This window comes from Colobus angolensis, unplaced genomic scaffold, assembly GCF_000951035.1.
Source record: "Colobus angolensis palliatus isolate OR3802 unplaced genomic scaffold, Cang.pa_1.0 Scaffold285, whole genome shotgun sequence".
NCBI lineage: Eukaryota > Metazoa > Chordata > Mammalia > Primates > Cercopithecidae > Colobus > Colobus angolensis.
The window spans coordinates 4,699,042-4,721,983 of NW_012116099.1; the positions used below are offsets into that span (position 1 = coordinate 4,699,042).

Consider the following 22,942-nt stretch of genomic DNA (forward strand, 5'->3'; position numbering starts at 1 on the left):
AAATGGAGACAAAACGGGCACTTCCAAAAGGCAGGAAGAGAGGGGAAAAATCCCAAGAATTTATGTGCAGATGAAACCAAAAGAATCATTGCCTGTCTCAAAAAAAAAAAAAAAAAAAAATCGTGAGCTAAAAATTCCATGCTTTACTTTGAAAGGCTAGTTTAAAAAACCCATAATTACTTACCTGCCCAACTCTCCCTGGATGTTTCAAGGCCAAGCCTCCACTGGAGACAGCAGCAGCAACATTCCCTTCGTGGTCCACAACCACAGCGCCCACCGTGTCCAAAGTGCCTGAGTCATTTTCCTGTAGAGCAAAAGTGGCACAAGTATTCACTAGGCATGGCGTGGGACAATCTGATATGACTACATAGCACTTTTTTGTACAATCATGACACAACAAAATCTAAACTAATCCCTAAGTGGAACATTGAGCAATCTCCTAAAATTATCTATTATCCAGTTGCCATTTAAATCCTATTTAAGTCAAAATGTATTTTCCACAGAGAAATCCCGAACAAAAGGTGTCCTGTTGCTTTTCTCTAATAATAAGGCTATATTGTCTTTTTAATGGAGGACATATCACAATTTAATATAAATTACAGTATACAGCAGTGTCTCTTCATTCTCAAGAATTAAGTTCATGTTTGAGAATGTATAGAGGAAAAGATCTGTGGCATAAATGAACCAATAAATACCCTTGTTAGTATTTCTTTAAGTCTTATACACAATCTAATAGAAATACATTCCACACAATAAATTAAGAAAATGGCATTTACAATCTTTTTTTTTTTTTTTTGAGATGGAGTCTTGCTCTGTCGCCCGGGCTGGAGTGCAGTGGCCGGATCTCAGCTCACTGCAAGCTCTGCCTCCCGGGTTTACGCCATTCTCCTGCCTCAGCCTCCCGAGTAGCTGGGACTACAGGCGCCCGCCACCTCGCCCGGCTAGCTTTTTGTATTTTTTTAGTAGAGACGGGGTTTCACAGTGTTACCCAGGATGGTCTCGATCTCCTGACCTCGTGATCCGCCCGTCTCGGCCTCCCAAAGTGCTGGGATTACAGGCTTGAGCCACCGTGCCCGGCCTACAATCTTAAAGTACACCACATTATCATTTTTCTCTTAGAGTTCCTTGCTTGTGAGAAACTTCATGGCAAGTTCCCTTCTCTCCTATAACAGTAATATGCTTGCCAATTGTATGGCAGAAAAGTGTATGTTCTTGGAAGGCATTTTTGTATTTCGAAGTTTTGTTCCAGGTTCCACATGTTTAAGGCACTTAGTGACATTTAGTGACTATGAGCAGCTGTCTCCTACCTCCAAAGTTTCTGGTCACCTGTGCAAGAGAGACAAACACTACACTACTGGATAGAAATAATGATTAAGGGAGGCAAGAAAAAAATTCATGGAAGAAGTCTCATATATTAAAAAGGGGGCTTAAGGTAGGTTTTTAGGTTAATAGTAGTCATGGTAGTGTTCTTATGCTAGGGCATTGGTTTTCAAACCTTGCCCCTCAACCCTAGATCCCACCCTTACCCCCACCACCAGTATGCATGTAAGAGCCAGGCCCAACGCAGGGTTCAACATGAACAGCTCCCCATCCTGTGTGGTTTACTGCTCACACTACTGAGCAGGACTTGGTTGGTACTGAGAGATCCACAAGAAGCAAAATGACACACTAAAGCAATCACCAGAAAAGTCAATGAGTTCCTGGGGCCATCTCAGAAGCTGAGCAACACTGAAGAGTTTCTAATACTGGAAGCAGAATTCAAACAAGAGATTTTTCCCTAAAGCAAACTGGAAAACTCAGAAGTAGAGTGTGCCACAACAAAATTTTACATTAAGTCTGTTAGGAAAAGGTACTTACATCTAGAATTTATATTTCTTGCTCTAAATTCTAATTTCCCTTAAATATACTGATACACTATGACAGTACTTACTTTGATAGGAAATGTTGAAGTGGCTGAAAAGAATGCTATATTCCTAATCCCTCTTTTAACCACAGCTGGAGAAAGTCTAGACAATGGATCCACATGATCATATCTCAGAATGCCATAGTTCTGCTCAAGGCATATGCCCTTCAAGAATACTTCCTAACCTGGCCATACACTCCCTGAGGAAGGGTTTGACCCACTCCATATCACACTGAATTCAATAGACACTCAGGACATACTTATTTTTTAATTAGGATGCAGGATGTCTGTATCCCTGGTGTTACAAAACATGCCCAATAGTGAATAACATGCAATGCCATCCCAGTGTCAGGGCCAGTTTTCTACTTCTGTTTCACAAGATTTGACTTCATGCAAATCCAGATGCTGTCGCTATCTTAGGGAAGACTTAACAATAACCAGACTCGCTCATTCAGGTTGGACAAAGCAAAGTCTATCTTCTCTGCTAGGTAAGATTAAGAACAGCAGTACAGAAATGCATTAAAAACATTTTATTCCAGAAAAGATGGATAATCTTAAAGAGAAATATACTTTTAAGAGGAATATTTGTTTTATAATTCTAATAAATGATTTCTAAATCTTTATATTCTTGCAATCTCGAGTAAAGAAGTGTTAGTTCCCCAGATGTCAAATTTGATGTCTTCTTTAGGAAGGCTTCTCAAATTTTAATGTGCACACAAATCATCAGGAGAATTTGTTTCGATGCAGATTCTGATGGAGCAATCTGGGAACTATCCAAGACTGCACATCTAACAATATTCCACATTATGCTAATGGTCTAACAGCATCCCATCCCAGGGGATCATTATCCACCAAATACCTGCCCCATTAATTCTGAAGCAAACTATTTACAGGTACAAATCTGCTTAAGGAGAAACGTAAACTACTTAAAGCTAACACTATGCCAGTATAAAAGATTTAAGTTCTATCTTGCTCAACTGTCAACTGACAGCTTATCCCCACTATTATACTACACGGATTTGGTGCGTATACTTTAAAATACCGATCTTACACCTCTGAAAAGCAAACAAATCTCATACAAATAAACAAACTGTAAAATAACTTTCCTCAACAACAACAGAAAAGTCAAGAAAGGGTATTCTTTTAAGATTATTTTTTGGAAATACTGAGTTTTTATTGAGAGACGTATGCCAGTACTTTTTGCCCTTATTCTTTGTTTTAAAATTCTGGAAATTTTTACACACTTTTTTCCCTAGCCCAAGTAAGGCATAAAGTGACTGTCTCCATCAGGCCTACCAGATAAGGATGATTGCTTCCGGTAAATAATCAAATTGGGACTTTCATCCTATTTCACTGTCTAACCTTTGAGGGACAGTTATGTCTCTTTTTTACATTTTAGTTATTTTAATGAATAAAGATTATCTATATTTATGGTATACAGCATGATGTTTTGACACAGGTACCGATTGCAGAAATCAAGCTAATTAACGTATACATTACCTTACAGAATCATTTATTTCTGGCGAGAATGCTTACAATCTACTCTCTTAAGGGTATTTTTTTTTATAAACTGCAACTGCTGATACTACCCATGCAGTCTGTAAAACAGAATTTTATACAGGGGATAAGTAACATATACACAATGCTATGCATTATCTGTAAAGCACCTTTCCTAGCATTTCAATCAGGATATTGTGAAGCACGAGAACTGTTATGCCTAACCAAACTCCTGTAGAAAGATACAAAAACTGATGTCAGTATAACTGGATTATACATAGATGGATTTACTCTTAACTTGGTTTCCAAAAATGAAAAATCAAGCAAATACTGGAGAATCCTGTTCCAAATTAAGCTAAATATTCCTAAGCGCCTGTAACACCTAAAAAAAAAAATCAGAATTACTTCATAAATATTCAAGAACTAGTTATAGACTTCACATACTGCACAGCAAATTTAAGGATGATGAAGTAATATTTAAACATTTTTATGAAGTGCAGATAAATTAGGTGAAAGACAAACATTGGTATTTTGGCCATAATAATTTCACAGAGCTTGTTTGTACAGGAATGAAATCTTAGAAAGGTTAAAAAACATACAATGACTGTTACTATACAGAGCTACTATTACACTCTTACACTCTATAAATACTTAAAAATATATGCACTACACGGACACACATATACCTATTGTCCTTGACTAAAACATGCTATTTCTATTACTTTTTTGATAAAGTTGTAACTAAAAAGCAACTGTATAAAACTATAGTCCTCTTCAAAATAAGCACGTATACAAAGTTAGCATACAGGTTATATGTGTTAAAGAAAACACTGAAATAAAACTTTCTTGAAGTAACCAATAAATAAGCAGTCCCTATTTTCTCTGCTCCAAATAAAGATGGTTATTATGTAGTTATTATAAGAATTAAATTAACACATGTAAACTACTTTAAAAGGAATAAATCCCTTAATACAAAGTTAAGGCACTTGCCACCAGAAAATTAAGCTTCTAATCTGCACTCTCTGAAATCTGCCAAGAGACCCATCTCAGTATCTTTTTTTTTTTTTTTAGACGGAATTTTGCTCTTGTTGCCCAGGCTGGAGTGCAATGGCGTGGTGTTGGCTCACAGCCTCAGCTTCCCAAGTAGCTGGGATTACAGGCACCCACCACCACACCTAGCTAATTTTTTTGTATTTTTAGTAGAGACGGCATTTCACTATGTTAGCCAGGCTGGTCTTGAACTCCTGACCTCAGGCGATCCACCTGCCTCGGCGCCTCGGCGCATGGTGAGCTACCATGCCCAGCCCCAGCTACTAGTCTTTTATCTTATTAACTCGGTCTTTCTTCCGTCCAGAATTACTCAAACATCAAGTAGCTAAAATATAAGAATAAACCTTAAATGTATAAGTGCGTTCTAAAATAGGTCTATTATGGGATTATCTTAATATAATGGTAAAGACAGAAATGCATTCTTTGAAAACATACCAACCCCTCCTCATATACCTTTGTTAGGTTTGAGAGCAGCATTATAACTGGCATGAGCTTCCACTTGAGAAATGCAGATGACTTACACCCTCACATGACAGTACAACAATGCCATCATGAAGCTTTCACATCTCTGAGTATCCTAAACATAGAGAGATGGCTCCAGCTACAGAACATCTAGACCTAGTTCTATATCTCTCACAAATCAGCCCTCCAACAGTAGGGCCATTGTGGGCTACAGTTTATTAACTATCTGTAAACAAAGTATAATTTAGCTAGGCCGGGCTGGGTGGCTCACGCCTGTAAGCCCAGCACTTTGAGACGCCAAGGTGGGTGGATCTCCTGAGATCAGGAGTTCGAGACTAGCCTGGCCAACATAGTGAAACCCTGTCTCTACCACAAATACCAAAAAAAAAAAAAAAATTAGCTGGGCATGGTGGTGTGCACGTGTAATCCCAGCTACTCAGAGACTGGGAGAATCACTCGAACCCAGGAGGTGGAGGTTGCAGTGAGCGGAGATCACACCACTGCACTCCAGTCTGGGTGACACAGTGAGACTCTGTCTCAAAAAATAATAATAATAATTTAGCTAGAATTATTTACTCTCACCTATGTGGACTGCATGAAACCAGAAAAAATCTCAACATAGGAACACTCAATGATATTATCTTCCCTCTTCAGAAAATCATCTTCTGATGCCCAATACTATTAATGATGTTTCTTATAAACTATAGTCAAGATGTCTATTCTAAAGTAATCCTTTATTTTCTTTGTTTAATGGGTATGAATTAAATGGCTTTGCAACATTACACAAATTGGTACCAAATATATTTACGGAGCTAGAGGAAAAAACTGTATACCATATAGAAATTTAAACAGAGTGGTCAACATAGCAGACCCTGTCTCTACAAAAAATTAAAAAATCAGCCAGGCATGGTGGCACACACCTGTAGTCTGAGCTACTCAGGAGGTTGAGGCTGGAAGATCCCCTGTGCCCAGGAGTGCAAGGCTACAGTGAGCAATCATCACATCACTGCACTCCAGCCAGGGAAACAGAGTAAGACACTGTCTCTAAACAAGTAAAAAGTAAACAATAAAATCTTTATACTATTTATTTCCTAAATCACTCGACAAAAATTAACAGAAGCATCTTCAGGTTAAAATAAAAATAAAGTGTTTGAACCACGCTTTTAAGGGGATTTAACATATCTGGGTTAGAGGAATTAAATTCATACTATAAAAAAGATTACTTAAAAATTCTGAACCCTCAAAGATAGCAAAGGACAATGTTTTCTAACTGGTAGAATTCCTATACAATGTTCTGGGGTTTGCAACATTAAAGGTGGAAAAGGCAATGGTTTTCCTCTTGGTTTTTAAGATAATCTTTTAAATAATGTAAAGAAATGTAAGTTTTTCTCTTTAAAATGGAACAGTTTGAAGGGTCTCAGAGTCCATGTTGAATGAGTGTGTGTAAGTGACAGCAGACGTCACACGAACATACTCATGGCTTAAATTACTACATAGCTAGACAGTCAGTATCATCACAGAAGTAGTTTTATGCAGCTTTAAATCATTTCTATTCTCACTCATATGCAGTTTAATTAACATCATTTAACTTATACCCATAGTGAACCACTGGTTAAAGATTGAGAACCTAGGATATGCTGAAGTTGAAATAAAAATTACAGCAAGTTCCTTAAGATGACATTAACTAGGTCGTTAAACTGCATTCATCCTATCAAAATACTTACAGAACACATCTCAAGGACTTCAAATATTAGTTTAAATATTTAATGATAAATATGTCCAATTTGGCTTATTTGTCTGAAATGAATATTAATCACAATTTTATAATTCTAAATCAAAATTTATAAGTTCTACATTAAACATAAACCAATCTATGACCTAACAATGAAATACTTAAGTATTTACCAAAAAGAAGTCAAAATGTATACCACAAAAAGACTTGTCAAGGGTGTTCGTGGCACCTTTATTTGCAATAGCCAAAACCTGGGAACAATCCAAACGTCTATCAACAGGGGAATGGGTAAACAAATTATGATATTGTCAATACGGGAGGATTGCTGAGCAATAAAAAGGAGCCCATGCTATATGAAACAATACGAATAATCTTATATGCTGAGCAAAAGAAGCTGGACACAAAAGAATACATAGACTCCATTTTAATGAACAAGTAAAACTATGGTGAAAAAGAATCAGAAAATTGTTATCTTCATTGGGGAGGGCATTAACTACGAAGGGGCACAAGAAAACTTTCTGGAGTCGTGGAAATATTCTATATTTTTATAGGAGTACTGATTATATGGTTATATACACATGTCAAAATTCATCGAATTACATGCTCAAGATGCGTGCATTTTACTGTACGTAAATTTTACCTGTAAAAAAGGCAAAAAAAAAAAAAAATCAATAGCAATGTATTACCTTAAAAAACAAAACCAAATATTCAAAACATCAGATCGTGAACAAACTTTTCAACTTTTTTCTATTGGTATAAGGCATATTTAATACACATTTGGCTGTAACTGTAAGAAAAAGGGGGAAAACCTGAAAAATATGAATGAGATATTAAGAGATATGGCTCAAAGTCTAATCTGTGGCTAACTAGAGAGAATACACAGAATAAAAGAGAGAAAATATTTAAAGACGAAATGGCTCAAATTTTCCAGAACTGATAGAAAACAAGAATCCTGATCTCCAGGAAGCCACAGAAAAAGGGAAAAAGCCAGATAGAAAAGAGATGTCACCTACAACAGAACGACAGCCAAATTCCTGGAAGCTCAGTAGGCCAGAAGGTTGGTATAATATCCTCAAAGAAAAGTAACTATAAACTTAGAAATGGTATTCAACAAAACTGCCTTTTAGGAACAAAATTAAAGACATTTATAAATATATAAATAAATCCAACAAGTTCACTGCCAGGAGGACTGCATTTAATAAAGTTTGTAAGGGATATTCTACTTAACACTACAACCTGTCCTCCTTCTGCATCCTCCCTACCATCCACACACAAGCACACCTACTCTCCTTTCTCTATATTTTTTCCATAACATCTCATCACCTTCTAAAATGATATAATGCTCATATCATTTAAATTGCCTATCTTTCTGACAAGATGATAGGCTTCATGAAGGCAGGAACCTTTGCATATTTTATTCACTAACATATGCCAAGCACCCAGAAAAGCACTTGACACCTCTTAGGCATTCAGTAAACACTTGTTGAATCGATGAATAAATAAATAAATGATATATTTCAAGAAGAAGGGAAATAAATGAAGGAGGACAAGCAGACACACAACAAGAAATGGGTAAGGAAATACAATGGCAAACGTGCATATAAATTAAAACACACAGTGAAACCCCGTCTCAACTAAAAATACAAAACATTAGCCAGGCATGGCGGCATGTGCCTATAGTCCCAGCTACTCAGGAGCCTGAGGCAGGAGAATTGCTTGAACCCGGGAAACAAAGGTCGCAGTGAGCCGAGACTGTGCCACTGCCCTCCAGCCTAGGCGACAGAGCGAGACTCAGTCTCCAAAAAAAAAAAAAAAATTCTTTAAAAATAATAATGTTTTATTGAATGTCAGATTGGATTTTAAAATCTGGCTAGATGTTATTTATGAGAGATAAACCTAAAGCATAAGTATAATGGAAAAGTCAAAAGTAAAAGGATGGGGAAGAAAAAACTGATATGCCAAGCAGATATCAATCCAAACAATGAAACTATGTTAACATCACACAAAATAAGTGTTAAGACAGAAAGCATTAATAGAGATACAGGGCTTTACATGATAAATGCTGAAAGCTTGGAGTCACCAAGGAAATACAATAATTCTAAATTTGTATGTATTTTTTAAAAGCCTCAAATTTATGTAAAGTAAAAACAGAGAAATCAACAAATCATACTCCACAATGAGGTATTTTATTTTATTTTTTTATTTTTTTTCTTTTTTTTATTATACTTTAAGTTCTAGGGTACATGTGCATAACGTGCAGGTTTGTTACATATGTATACTTGTGCAATGTTGGTGTGCTGCACCCATCAACTCGTCAGCACCCATCAATTCATCATTTATATCAGGTATAACTCCCCAATGCAATCCCTCCCCCCTCTCCCCTCCCCATGATAAGCCCAGTGTGTGATGGTCCCCTTCCCGAGTCCAAGTGATCTCATTGTTCAGTTCCCACCTATGAGTGAGAACATGCGGTGTTTGGTTTTCTCTTCTTGTGATAGTTTGCTAAGAATGATGCTTTCCAGCTGCATCCATGTCCCTACAAAGGACGCAAACTCATCCTTTTTGATGGCTGCATAGTATTCCATGGTGTATATGTGCCACATTTTCTTAATCCAGTCTGTCACAGATGGACATTTGGGTTGATTCCAAGTCTTTGCTATTGTGAATAGTGCCGCAATAAACATACGTGTGCATGTGTCTTTGTAGTAAAATAATTTATAATCCTTTGGGTATATACCCAGTAGTGGGATGGCTGGGTCATATGGTACATCTAGTTCTAGATCCTTGAGGAATCGCCATACTGTTTTCCATAATGGTTGAACTAGTTTACAATCCCACAATGAGGTATTTTAAAACGTTTCTCTCAATTATGAAGAGGTCAAGCAGGAAAAATCAGTAAGAAATGGATGCGAATAGCATACTAAAAAGCTTGATTTGATAGCACTGACAGATCTCTGTACCCAATATTAGAAAAGAAAGTTTCGTTTTAGGCACAAACTGATCGCACATTAAATCATAAACTAAATCATTAACAAATTTCAAAAAACAGTATCAAACAGAATACACTCTCTGACTATAATACAATTAACTTAGGAGACAACAGTAGATAAAATTTGGAAATTAAAAGATTAAAAAACTCTTCTAAATAATTTATGGATCAAATAAATCAATATGGGAACAAAAATACTTAATAATGAATAACAAAAATGTAGCATTTCAAAACTTGTGGGATACAGTAAAAGTAGTACAGAGAGGGAAACTTATGTCCAAAATTTTAACATCAGAAAAGAAGATAAAATTAATAAGCTAACTATCCAACAAAAGAAATTAGAAAGAGAACAAGATAAACACAAAGAAAAGAGGGGGAAAAAAAAACAAAGAAAAAATGAAAAATCAATGAAAGAGATAGATATAAACTTTAAATAAAGAGACCAAAAAAAGGCAAAGTTGGTTCTGTGAAAAAATACTTGAATGAATTCAATCTGATTGGCAATCACTTTCTCTGTGTATCACCTAAATCTCAGCAAAAGCCCATCCCTCCTGCCTTGTCCTCCAACACTAGCCTCGTCTCTCTCAAGTAATAACAGACACTGGCATCTCTGCCTCACTTGCACTTCATACAGTGCAAATGTCACTTTCCACCCCTACCCTCATCCCTACCCCACCCACACCACACATTCAAGTACTACACATCTTCAAGTGATACGGGCTCAAAAGATTCCAGAAAAAGATTTCTTGGCCAGCCGCGGTAGCTCACGCCTGTAATCCCTAGACTTTGGGAGACCAAGGCAGGCAGATCACTTGAGGTCAGGAGTTCAAGATCAGCCTGGTCAACACGGAGAAACCCCATCTCTACTAAAAATATAAAATAATTAGCCAGGCACAATGGCATACGCCTGTAGTCCCAGCTACTCAGGAGGCTGAGGCAAGAGAATAGCCTGAACCTCAGAGGCGGAGGCTACAGTGAGCTGAGATTGCGCCACTGCACTCCATCCTGGGTGACCCAGCGAGACTTCGTCTCAAAAACAAAGATTTCTTGAATCACTTCCCTACCAAACAGAAGGCCCTTGCACCTTTCAACCTCTAATACACACATTTCTCCCCAGTACAAGAAGACCTACGCAGGATCTTTGTTGGCTTATCTTGCCCCTCATGCGTCTATAAGCAACAAAGTATCATAAAATTAACATTCTTGAATTGAATCTCATCAATAATTCAAACTTTGTTCCCTCTGAAACTGCATCTTGCTCAATTGGACATGTGATCCAAACTCAGCTTAACTAAAGCAGTTTTCTATTACCTCACATTTCTGATTATTTCATGTTTAGATCTTCCCTAAATGTAACGTTTTTGCACATCACTCTTAAATGAGTTTGTTCCCAAAAGCACATCCTTAAAGAACTGTCGTGAAATATTTGGCTAGTCCCCACAATAACCAAACCGAAATCCACACCCATTTCTCGTAATATGGGAGTAGTCCTTATTTCTGGAAGTTTTGTGTGCCCTTTAGTCTACTGTTCAAAACAAACAGATTCTAAGACTAAAACCATCAAACATTAAGCCTCTCACTTTATCTATAAAAAAATTGTATTTCTTGATATTGGTCCCATATTCCTATATTCAGTGTTTCCTTTTTGTAACAATTCTTTACTGCCCTCCCATCCTATGAGGTCATTTGGTACTGGATCACACTTTTCTCATTTTTTTACTAATTCAGTTCTATTTTACTCCAAACTTTCTTGATTTCCTAAAAGTGAGAATAAGCAATGCCCATACTACACTTTAGCTCTAACTTTGTTTCTCCCACTGGAGAGCTGCTCATCCTTCACTGTAATCAGTCACCACTGTCTGGGAAATATATTCAAGAGAGAAGAAAACCAAAATTATTTGGTAGTTTTACTTCATAGAGGCATGAGTATCATAGCATTAATACTTCAAAGACAGAAACAACACAACATGCTACTAACATACTGACTAATAGGATATGAATTCATTACTGGGCAGATTTAAAAATACAAAGCTAGACAAGCTAAGACCTTGCTAATTATTAATAAATAGCAAGAAAATCTCCTTCATAAACGCAGGCAACCTTTTCCAATTTAGTTGTCCCATTTGGCTCTTTTCAAAAACACCTGGCTATGGTCTGGACCTCTGGTCTTTCTTTCATTTTAGGGCACATATTTATCTTCTCTAGATAAAATTACACTTTCCCTTTTAAATACGAGAGCTCTGCCAGCCTTTCAACTGAGTCTTAAAGAAGTGGGGAATAACAGATAAAGGACTGGAAGGTAGCATGGACAATCTGGATTCTATTCCTTTCAATGAAACACCATAACCATTGGGACGGACCACTTAACTTGGATTTAAATTCAACCCTTTCCAGACTGAAGAACAGTATTTAACATTGACTTAATACAGTAATAAGTTACTTTATTTAATATGAAATTTTTTAAGTAGAGCATATCTATGCATATCACCAAATGGCCACATAATTATGAATATACCTATGAAAATAGAAACTGATATTCAAAATCACAAATACATACCAATTAAAGATTAGCATATTGAAAAGCAAAAAGAAAGAAAAAGTATCTATTATACTCTTTATCCTTTTGTTGCTCAATAGATCTTAGTAGAAAGTAAAAATAAAGAATTGAGAGAGTAGGAAAGGAGTTAAGTATATTCTAGGATATACAATATAACCTACATTGTGATAGTGCCATATCCTAGAAAACCGAATGTCATTCAAATTAATCTCAGTGATACTTTCAGAGACTCTGAATAACCAAAAGCCTGGTTTAGTTCAAATAGCCACGAGGATGGGCCATTCATACATATTTCAAAATATTCCCCTCATTTGGTCAGAAGTTCGATAACACAAATAAAAGTAGCAAATGTCCAGGGGGACTCTAGCTATGGTCATAATTCCTCTATGGCCTATTTTACTTTGCTAAATTCTGCAGAGTTTAACTTTATCAACTGATATTCCCTCACCAGGAATTACAAGCTGCCAAAACCAGGGTGTGGTTTGACTAGCAAAGTGTAGTTTGGTGTTACACATTTTTTTTTTTTTTAAATACCTTACAATGGAACACACACACATGGCCAGTCAGCCCCACTCTCTTCTACTTGTCCACCTCTCTAGATCTGTCTCACACATTTAGGCTGCCTGCCTGCCTGGCACCCTTGGCATCTGCGTTTGAAACCACTGTCCTGCAGAAAACCTGAGGTGCAACCAAACTCATCCATTCGCAGGCCTCTGAACCCAAGACTTTTATCTGTCTTTCTACCCAGACATATAAGTCTGACCCTTTATCCAACATGCAGCTTAAATTCCTCCAATTCCATTAAGGCTGCCATGTGAAACTTAGCAGAGCTTAGAGTGATTTCTCTATCCAGTTAATTCCTGTGGCTCTCACTGATTATTTTGTTCTAACACATACCAAATGGCACGATTTCTTTTTATTGTTTAATTCCTTTGGATCAAATACATAAAGAGCAGGGTCTAGGTGCCATATCCTCTATTCATTCTCTAAGATCTATTTAAAAGCCTGTACATAAATAGCATTCAATAAATGTTTGTTGGTGATAATGTTGAGGCCAAAGGTTAAAAAAAGAAAGAGGACTGGAAAAGAAAAAATAAAGACTGCAAGAAGCCATGACTTCTGGTGGAAAAAACACCAATCAAAGCCCATGCACTTCTCCAAATGACTAGCTGGTAGTTCCTCAAGCTACACAAACTGATGAAGCAGTGAAAAGAGAGCACTGCCTATTCCTTGGGCTAATAATCCAAAAAGGATATTTCACAAACCTTAACCCATCTTCATAGAAAAGACGACAATGCTTACAAAATAAAAATGCTCTTAGCACAGCCAAAAAAAGGCACAATCACAAGCTTCATAAACTTGTCTGAGCTCACAAGGCAATTCATACTTCCATTCTGTAAGACCTCTAGCTCCCTTGGAAAATCACACATCCAAAATAAACATGTGCTACAAAATGGATAGGAATTCTTGTTGTGATGAGGGTCCATTCTTTTTCCTGGTGGTGGGGGGAAGACATGGTCTAGAAGCTCAGTTGTAAACAGGCAGTTTTACCTGCGTTAACAGAAAAGGCACTTGGTCAAGTTTCTCTAGATGAGCACGCCCCCTTGTGGGCACTTCCTGACTCACCTCTTTGGAATGGCCAGTGGAGATTGTGGGCTGTTTCAAGGTTACTATTTTTCAACACTCATTTCCCTCCCTTACTTACATATTATCTTACATCTCTATCTCTATGATGTTGAGTAAGAATAATAATATTATTTGGTAATACTTCAGATAACCTATCCCTTTTATTTCCCCAAATACAAGCTTATTAAAATAAGCATAGTTTTTAGACTAATGTATGTTTGAAGCCCTTAAATAATAGATTTTAAACCTATTGAAAGACTGCAAAATTTACTATTAAGAGGAAATATCATTATATGGATTTTCTCTTTCAAAATTAATATTCAAATCATCAGCTGTAGATGCTTCAATTAGTAATGTCAACTGAGTAAAGGCACTATTTCTAGAGACTGTGATAAGGATAAAGTAACAAAATGCTCATGCTTCTATGGACCTACACAAACAAAATAACCACATACACCAACCTCAAAACGGCAAATGTGTAAATCAGATAATTCAGTTCAATTAGCACTTATTAAGTACCTATCATCTGCACCAAGCAGAAGAAAGAAATCTGATCTGTATGATATTAGAGCTGGCCCATAAAGAAAGAGCTTAATTAGAATTTTCAGGGAGCAAAGAAGTAGCTAATATTCCATTATTAATTATTACTTATCCCATTAAGGGAAGGAATAAGAACAAAAACTTAGAAATAAAACTGAAAAGAGAAATATATTTGGTGAGAAAAAAAGATAATTCCCAAAGGAAAATAATGGAAAAGTAGCTTGTAGCTAGGTTTCAAGAGGGTTTATAAAATTCAGCTTAAAAGTTTAGGTTTTAACCCACAGAGTAAAGATTCTATTAAAGTTTCTTCCAGGAGAGAGACAAAAACCAATGCAGGTATTTTTAGGAAATGTATCTTCCAATAGCACACAGAATTAAAATGGAATGGAGCAGGACTAGAGGCAAAGAAGCCAGGCATGAAGATACTGCAACAGTCCAGCCATCGAGGGTGAAAAGACAAAGGCTTACTGGTGGTAAATCTACTAAGAAGAAACAAGAAAAATAACAGTAGTGCACGTATTCACTAAATGTTTATTGAGCATTTATTTTATGTCAATGGTAAATAAGACATAATAACTGTCCTGGACCCTCATTCTACTGGAAGATAAAAACATCAAATAACCACACTAATAATGACAGAGAGACAATTGGAGCAGCACAATAGATTAAAGAGAGAGAAGAGGGAAGGAGACAGGCAACATTTCCTGGATCTGGAATCACAGGTGTGAAGACGTTGACACAAAAGAATCTTGACAATGTGACCCAGAGTGAGATGGTAAAAGATTGGAAAGACAGACAGCCATGTCTGCTCCATAGGGTCCTGGGGGCTCTGTTGGGAAACCTATACTTTATTCTTAAGAGCAGCTGGAAGAGAGTTAAGGGTTCAAGCAGGAGCATGGCAAAATCAAACTGTACTTTTAGAAGACTCCAAGAATGCTGGGTAGAGAAATGACTGAAAAGGCAAGGCAGTTGTGGGCAGAGAGGTGGGAAGCTGTTGCAATCATCCAGAAGAGTGAGTGAAGCATGATTCTAAACATGCTGAGTTACACTGTGACGGGTCAAACAAGTGAAAGTGTGTAATAGCCAGGGGAAAACAGGCAACTGGAACAGGCTGGGACATAAAAAAAGGAAATGGAAAAATACATAGAGATTCATCCATTCAAACAAACCTTCATTAAATAGCTGCTAATCTGTTAGCCACTCTGGTGGGCAGGGGAACATAAAGAGCAAGGAGCCTGACTTGAGAGAATTGGCTGCTTGGTAAAGGCTTGACTGTGAACAATGAAAGTGACCCTGAGGCAAATCCTGGAAGCAAAGAGGAAGAGCTGCAACTCCTAGAAGGGAGTTCTAGACTACCTGGAGGCAAGCTAACTGAATGACGCTGGACATGAAGTCACTAACTGAATTCAATCATATAATCCCCCTTCATCTAAAATGTTCCATGTTTGTTTAAGCAATGGGTGCTTTTCTAAGCCCACTGTGACATATTAGGAAGAACAAGCAATGATCTCAAATGCTGGCCCAACAGCTCACCCATTCCTGCAGATTATGATTTGGTATGTTTAGAGCAGAGCCTAAGAATTTTAAAAGTCCCCAAGTGAATCTAATGGTCAGCCAGGTTTAGGATCCACTAGAATAAAGAATTACTTAAAAGAGAATCAAGGGAGTTTGGACATACTCCATGTTGACAATGAATATGTATTAGAGTATTATCAAGCTAAAAAAGACCATGGTAATTACCTAGTTCAACATGTTGACTTTACTGCTGAGGAAACTAAAGTCTAGAGAGGTTCCACGTTTGCCCAAAGTCTCTGGACTGGCTTCTGGTGGACCCAGATACAACTCTTGATCCTTTACACGCCGTCTCTCACCTTACCCTATTCCCTCCACTCCTCAAGTAATTCCAGTCTCAAGTCTTGAATTTCAAATAGTTCCTGGGACCTACGTATTTAAAATATTCTAGGCTGAATAGAGAAGAGACAGCTGAACCAAGCCTTTAAAAAGTTACAGACAGTTATCCAACAACCTAATTAAGCACTGGTTCTTTCTTGTCTTGTGATCTTAAAATATCTTTGTAATTGGTGTGTGTGTGTGTGTGTGTGTGTGTGTACATGCATTTGGTTTTCTTAATGCACTGGTTTATTCTGCTGTCTTACTAGCTATACATGTGTCACCATCACCATGTCTATGATAGGTCAAATCAGGTCATTAGTGTATGATGATATCATACGATATCACATGGAGACATATTTAAACTTAGAATCTGATGTTCTTAACACCAGAATCTGAGCCAATTCCCAGATATAAAGGCTTCTATCTGTAGTCCCAGTGAGATTCCATTCACTGAAGGTATTTCCTGTTAGGAAAGCTACAAGGTGGTGATTTGATATTATAAACATCATCAGCTGGGACTATTCCAATGATAACGTAAGAAATGTTCCTTTGTTTCCCTCTCCATTGATTTCATTAAATACTAGAAATTTTAAGTCTCTACAGAGCTATTAAACACTCAAACTTTAGGAAGGATTTACAAGGCTGACAATATCTGATGTCATCTTACAAATATCCTGACAAACCACAGGTTATTTCCATCACAAAATAAAAACAGTAGTTAAGATTTGTTAACATTACCTTCTTGCCTCAATTTCATCTTACTTATAACTTTAAGACTTCATACAGATTTAAGGTATAGCTTGGGGTGGATTTAAGGAAGACCTGGGATGAGACTCAATCTACCAGGTATTGAATCTTTATATGATAAATTAGAAGCTTTTCCTAAATCAGGAATACACACACAGAGAAAGAGAGAGAGACACTGCAAATTGTCCAGCCATCAAAGGTCGAAAGTTTTAAACTCAGATATTGATGATTGGCATAAAGTACTACAAGTCATAAACATTTAGAAAATCCTCATCAAGTTATACTGAAAACAAATGCCAATCATCAGGCTCTATAACCTAAATAAACGCATGGGATGGGGGTGATCCAATAATACATTAATTACGTTACTGACCTATCTACTGATTTACATGTAAAATCTGTAAGCTCATCCAGTAATCAAAACAGTCTTATGTGAGGCAAATGTAATTTTCAGTATATTACCTACAACTAAAAAAAAATAATTTCAAATACAAGACAATCATTTCACAGAATGAGTTCTCGGTTTTATTTTTAAAAAATACATAAAGTATATTTCTTTATGTAAAAGACAAGTCAAAGAAGTTTCCTACTTCGGTTTACTCACATATTCATGTACTAATCAACTTTTTGAGCAATATGACAAAACTCCAGACCATGCAAAGCCAATTTCTAGAGAAGACTAATTACTCCTTTCCCTGCACTCTTAATCCTCTAAGAGTCCCTTCCAGTCATATCCAGGGCTGGCTGTTTGAAACTCATATTTATGATATCTAGATTATGCCATGCATTCACTCAGTTTGTTTTTCCAGTGTGAGGGTCTCCTCTTCTAGCAAGTACAGACACGTACACAAGTTTGAATGGAACAATCTGAGGAAAACATGTTGTTTTTTGCGCATTTACTTTCTTTGGTCTTAGCCTACCTCTCACCCAAAAACTAAAATGATTTAGTATGATACAGTTAAGCGTTTACATAATAATTTCAAGATGGTGGGAAAAATGTTACCCACAATATACTTCAAAAGAATAGAATATATTTATATGAAGGGTACAAAGCAAGGCCCAACATTTCCTTTCCGAAACATGTGGCCAATTTGATGTCCCTGTGTGGTGGCTAAAGAACACAAAATTAAAAGTTGTAGCATCTCTTTCGAGTGGTTTTGAACACACAACATTGTATGAGAGCACCAAAAGCATTGCAAAATTTTCTGAACTTGTTTATTAAAAATCAAAGAATGAAAGATATTCATTCACACAATGGAAAATGTCTGATTAACTTTCATTTCACCATCCCATGTAAGTACTGCTAAACACCAATGAAATTCATTAAAAACTTTAATTACTTTGTAAAAGTCATGGGAGGAAGCAAATAATTATGTACATTCAACTGTAAAATCTGTTATTAAAGAAAAAGAGATGGAAACTATTTCAACAATATGCTTGTGAAAAATGAAGAGAAAGAAAAAAAAAAAGGCTCGAAACATCAAAAATGTTGAGATCAAACAATACCCCCGACCTCTTTTAATCCTCTAAGAGTCCTTTCCAGTCATATCCAGGCCTGGCTGTTTGACACGGATATTTATGAAATCTAGATCATGCCATGCATTCACTCAGTTTGTTTTCCCAAAACGAGGGTCTCCTCTTCTAGCAAGAAACTCTCAGTCATGTAGCAACTCAGTCAGTTCTGTAGCAGAAGCCAAGTACAGCAAATGGCCAATGAGTTAATGAATTAAACACTTCATTCCAAAAGCAAGGTTTCCTCTTCCAAATATGATAAAGATTAGTAAACAATACAATTACTCTTTTCTTTTTGTGTCAAAACAAAGCAAACAATAAATTTAAAACAGGTAATCACTTCATCACATACACAACATGAACTTACTGATAAGTACTCCAACAATGAGAGGCCATGACAATTTTGTAAGGGGAGATCCAGATGTCGATTTGCAGAAATTATGGAAGATACAGGAACATGCTGAACTGCACTGTGTATATACAATGAGCAAAACTCAGATTGAAGGAAGCATCACAGGACAAACAGTCCAGGTTACTTGACAGAAAAACAGTCCTTGCTTTCCCTAATATATATAAATTTCAATTACCAGAGTTCATTTAAATCACACCACTTCCTCGACAACATGGTTCAAATTTCAATCACCATGGTATATTAACTCTGAGTAATTGCATGAAATATAAACTCTCCCTGAAACATAAACTCCCCGCCATCTCCTGGGTTCACAAACCACTGCAAACATCAGTGATGCACATCACCATCAGTGACCAATCATGACATTCTTTGAAAGTCTGTCAGTGATGTGTCACTGTGCATAGACAGCAAGTGGAAATGCTGCCTCTCTGTCTCTAAGTGATGAATCTACAGAAGAAAGTGAAGCAAAGACAAAACAAAACAAAACAAAAAAAACAAAGTGATAATGCTGGAAGTGAAATTCAAATGCAAGATAAATGAAGTTATACAATAAATAAGTGACCACGGGAATGTCTGACACTGCTGCCATTACGGCTCTAGATATACAGACAGAGGAACTTAATGAAAGAGGATCTTATCAAGGAGTGGAGTTGTTACAAAAAAGATGAAGATGTCCCAGAGGAAGTGACATTAACAAAAATTTCACACTAAAGGAAGACTGGCAGCTACGTGGTGACACTGAAAGAGCAAAGGGTAAAATGTTGAAGGCTGATCCAAAATTAGAAAGGAGTATGAAAATTCACCACCACATAGAAAAGATGCTCGTGTGATATCATAAGTTACATGCTGAGGAGGCAAGCACTGTTCAAATTCTAAATTTTTATCCTAAATAAAACACTGTTAATGCTTCTAAATGCTTTAGTGTACTAAATATTGGTTTTACTTTTTTCTATTTCCATACACATTTATAACCAACAGTAAAAGAGTTTTCTGGGTTTTTCCTTCCGTTTTTCTTCTTTCCTCTTTTTGCGACAGAGTCTTACTCTGCTGCCCAGGCTGGAGTGCAGTAGCATGATCATGGCTCACTGTAACTTCAAACTCCTGGGCTCAAGCCATCCTCCCACCTCAGCATCCTGACTAACGGGGACTACAGGTGCACGCCACCACGCCCCGCTAGTTTTTCTTTTGTATTTATATAGAGAGAGACATGGTCTTGCTACGTTATCCAAGCTGGTCTTGAAACTCTAGCCTCAAGTGATCCTCTTGCCTCGGCCTCCCAAAGCACTGGGATGACAGGTGTGAGTCACTGTACTCAGCCAAGAGTTTTTAATGTTTTGGCAATAATATTTAAAGGTCTTGGAACAAGCTAAATTTATGCCATTAAGACCACTCTGCGTGATTCAGCTTGCGTGGTCATTTTATGGTCCAGCCCTACCATGCAAAGTATGGACTGTCTATATACTATAAAAATAAGAAAGAGATAAAAGAAAAATCCAGAAGAGATAGGTCTACCCAGAGAGTGAAGGGGAACAGAACTTAAGGACTACTATTCTTATTTGACAATATAATACTACAGCTAAATAGTCATCTTTTCCTTCTCCATCGTGTCTTCCCTCTAAATAACAAAAGAAATAAGCAAGGATGAAACAAAGATGCCAATTACCAAGAATGGATAATAACTAAGAATTTATGTTCCTCACTTTAAAATATTTTATCTTAAAATCTATGTATCCTAAAAGTAGAGATAAAATATGCTTTTATTCAATTTATGTATAGATTAGCTATTTAGCTCAATATTACTTTGTAGTAACAAGGGATATGTTAACTGTGGGGAAGGAGATTATAAAAACCTATCTCCATTAATGCTATACACTGTAAATTACCTACCTAATAGCCACTACCATTGGTAATAAAACTGCTATTTTGTTTGGGAAGACAATGTCTATCCTCAAGCCATGAACTATGAGATGGTAATTATGACAACTCACTCAATTTCCTAGGCTCCTTTGAGCCAAGTGACTGAATTCTGCCCTCTTCTCAACTAAGGAGAAGTTTATTGAGGGAGATTCCAGAAAAATTTTGTATCCCAGATAAAAAAGGAACATACATCTGGCACTACTCCCTTTGCCATCCCACCTCACTCTCACCTTGAATGCAGATGTGACATCTAAAATTTCAGGAGCCATATCACATCCATGAGGCAAAAGGTATAAGAAAAAGGCCCAAGAGAATACCAGATATGTTGGCCCTAGCATCGTCAGAAACCTAAACTAATGCCAGCAACCAACCACCTCCAAACGTATTACTATGTGGCTAAGGGCCAGAGAGCAAGGGGATAAATATGCATTTCTTAAACCACAGTCAGGTTTCCCATTGTTTGCAGCCAAAAGCATTCCATGGATTAATAATTCTTAAACTAATCAAATGTAAGGATAAATTGTCAAAGACTAAAGAAAACAAGAGTGCTCTAATTTATAGAGGTAGAATACCAAGCAGAATAAATTCTTTCTGCTTTAATTTGTATTTCTACTTGTACTGTGATAATGTTTGTACAATTACTTTAAAAGAAGAAAAGAAAAAAAAACAAGAAACATCAATGCAATAAAAAAATTCTAAATTTATCTAGTTTTTTTCACACTTTAAATTACAGGCATATCTTGGAAATATTGCAGGTTTGGTTCCAGATCACCACAATAGAGCAAATATTACAATAAAGTCAGTCAAACAAATATTTTGGTTTCTGAGTGCACATAAAAGTTAAGTTCACACTTTACTGTAGTCTATTCAGTACATAATAGCATTATGTTTAAAAAAATAATGTGCATACCTTAACTTTAAAATACTTTATTGCTAAAAAATGTTAACAGTCATCTGAACCTTTAGCAAGCAATTCATAATCTTTTTGCTGGTAGAGGGCCTTGCCTCAATGTTGATGGCTGCTGACTAATCAGGGCAGCAGTTGCTGAAAGATGAGGTGACTGTGGCAATTTCTTAAAACAAACTAATAATGAAGTTTATCACATTGAATGACCCTTCCTTTCACCAAAGACTTCCCTGTAGTACATGATACTACTCGACAGCATTTTACCCATAAAACTTCTTTCAAAACTGGATTCAGCTCTCAAACTCCACCATTGCTTTATCAATAAGCTTACTGAATATTTCAAACCCCAGCTGGGCATGGTGGCTCATGCCTGTAATCCCAGCACTTTGGGAGACCAAGGTGGGTGGATCACCTGAGGTCAGGAGTTCCAGACCAGCCTGACCAACATGGTGAAACCAAATCTCTACTAAAAATACAAAAATTAGGCAGGTGTGGTGGCGGGTGCCTGTAGTCTCAGCTGCTCAGGAGGCTGAGGCAGGAAAATCGCTTGAACCTGGGAGGCAGAGGTTGCAGTGAGCCAAGATCGTGGCCACTGCACTCCAGCCTGAGCGACAGAGCGAGACTCCCTCTAAAAAAAAAATTCTAAATCCTTTCTCATTTCAACAGTGCATTCAGCATCTTCATCAAGAGTAGATTCCATCTCAATAAATCACTCTTTTTATTTGTCCACAAGAAGCAACTCCTTACCTGTAAAGTTCTATCATGAGATTGTAGCAATTCAAGCCACATCTTCAGGCTCTACTTCTAATTCTAGTTCTCTTGCTATTTCCACCACATCCTCAGCGACTTCCTCCACTGAAGTCCTGAATCCCTCAAAGTCATCCATGAGACTTGGAATCCATTTCTTCCAAACGCCTATGAATGTTGATATTTTGACTTTCTCCCATGAATCACCAGTATACGTACTGGCATCTAGAATAGTGAGTCCTTTCCAAAAGGTTTTCAATTTACCTTGCCCGGAACGGAATCATCAGCGGAATCACTATCTATGGCAGCCTTAGCCTTAAAAAGTGTCTTTCTCAAGCAATTAAGACTTGAAAATCGAAATCACCCCTTGATTCATGGGCTGTGTTAGCAGGCATGAAAATAACAGAGATCTTGGGTGACAAGGTGCATTGTCAATGAGCAATAATATATA

At 37.0% G+C, this 22,942-nt stretch overlaps 1 protein-coding gene across 1 annotated transcript in view; it reads right to left on the reverse strand.

Moving 5' to 3' along the window:
• The window catches only part of LOC105516618 (threonine aspartase 1-like), a 256,675-nt gene that overhangs the window by 149,651 nt on the left and 84,082 nt on the right, over positions 1–22,942 (reverse strand). Inside the window, exon 6 of the mRNA XM_011948883.1 lies at positions 185–304. Within this exon, the coding sequence (XP_011804273.1) occupies positions 185–304 (120 nt within the window). The remainder of the gene's footprint in view (positions 1–184; positions 305–22,942) is intronic.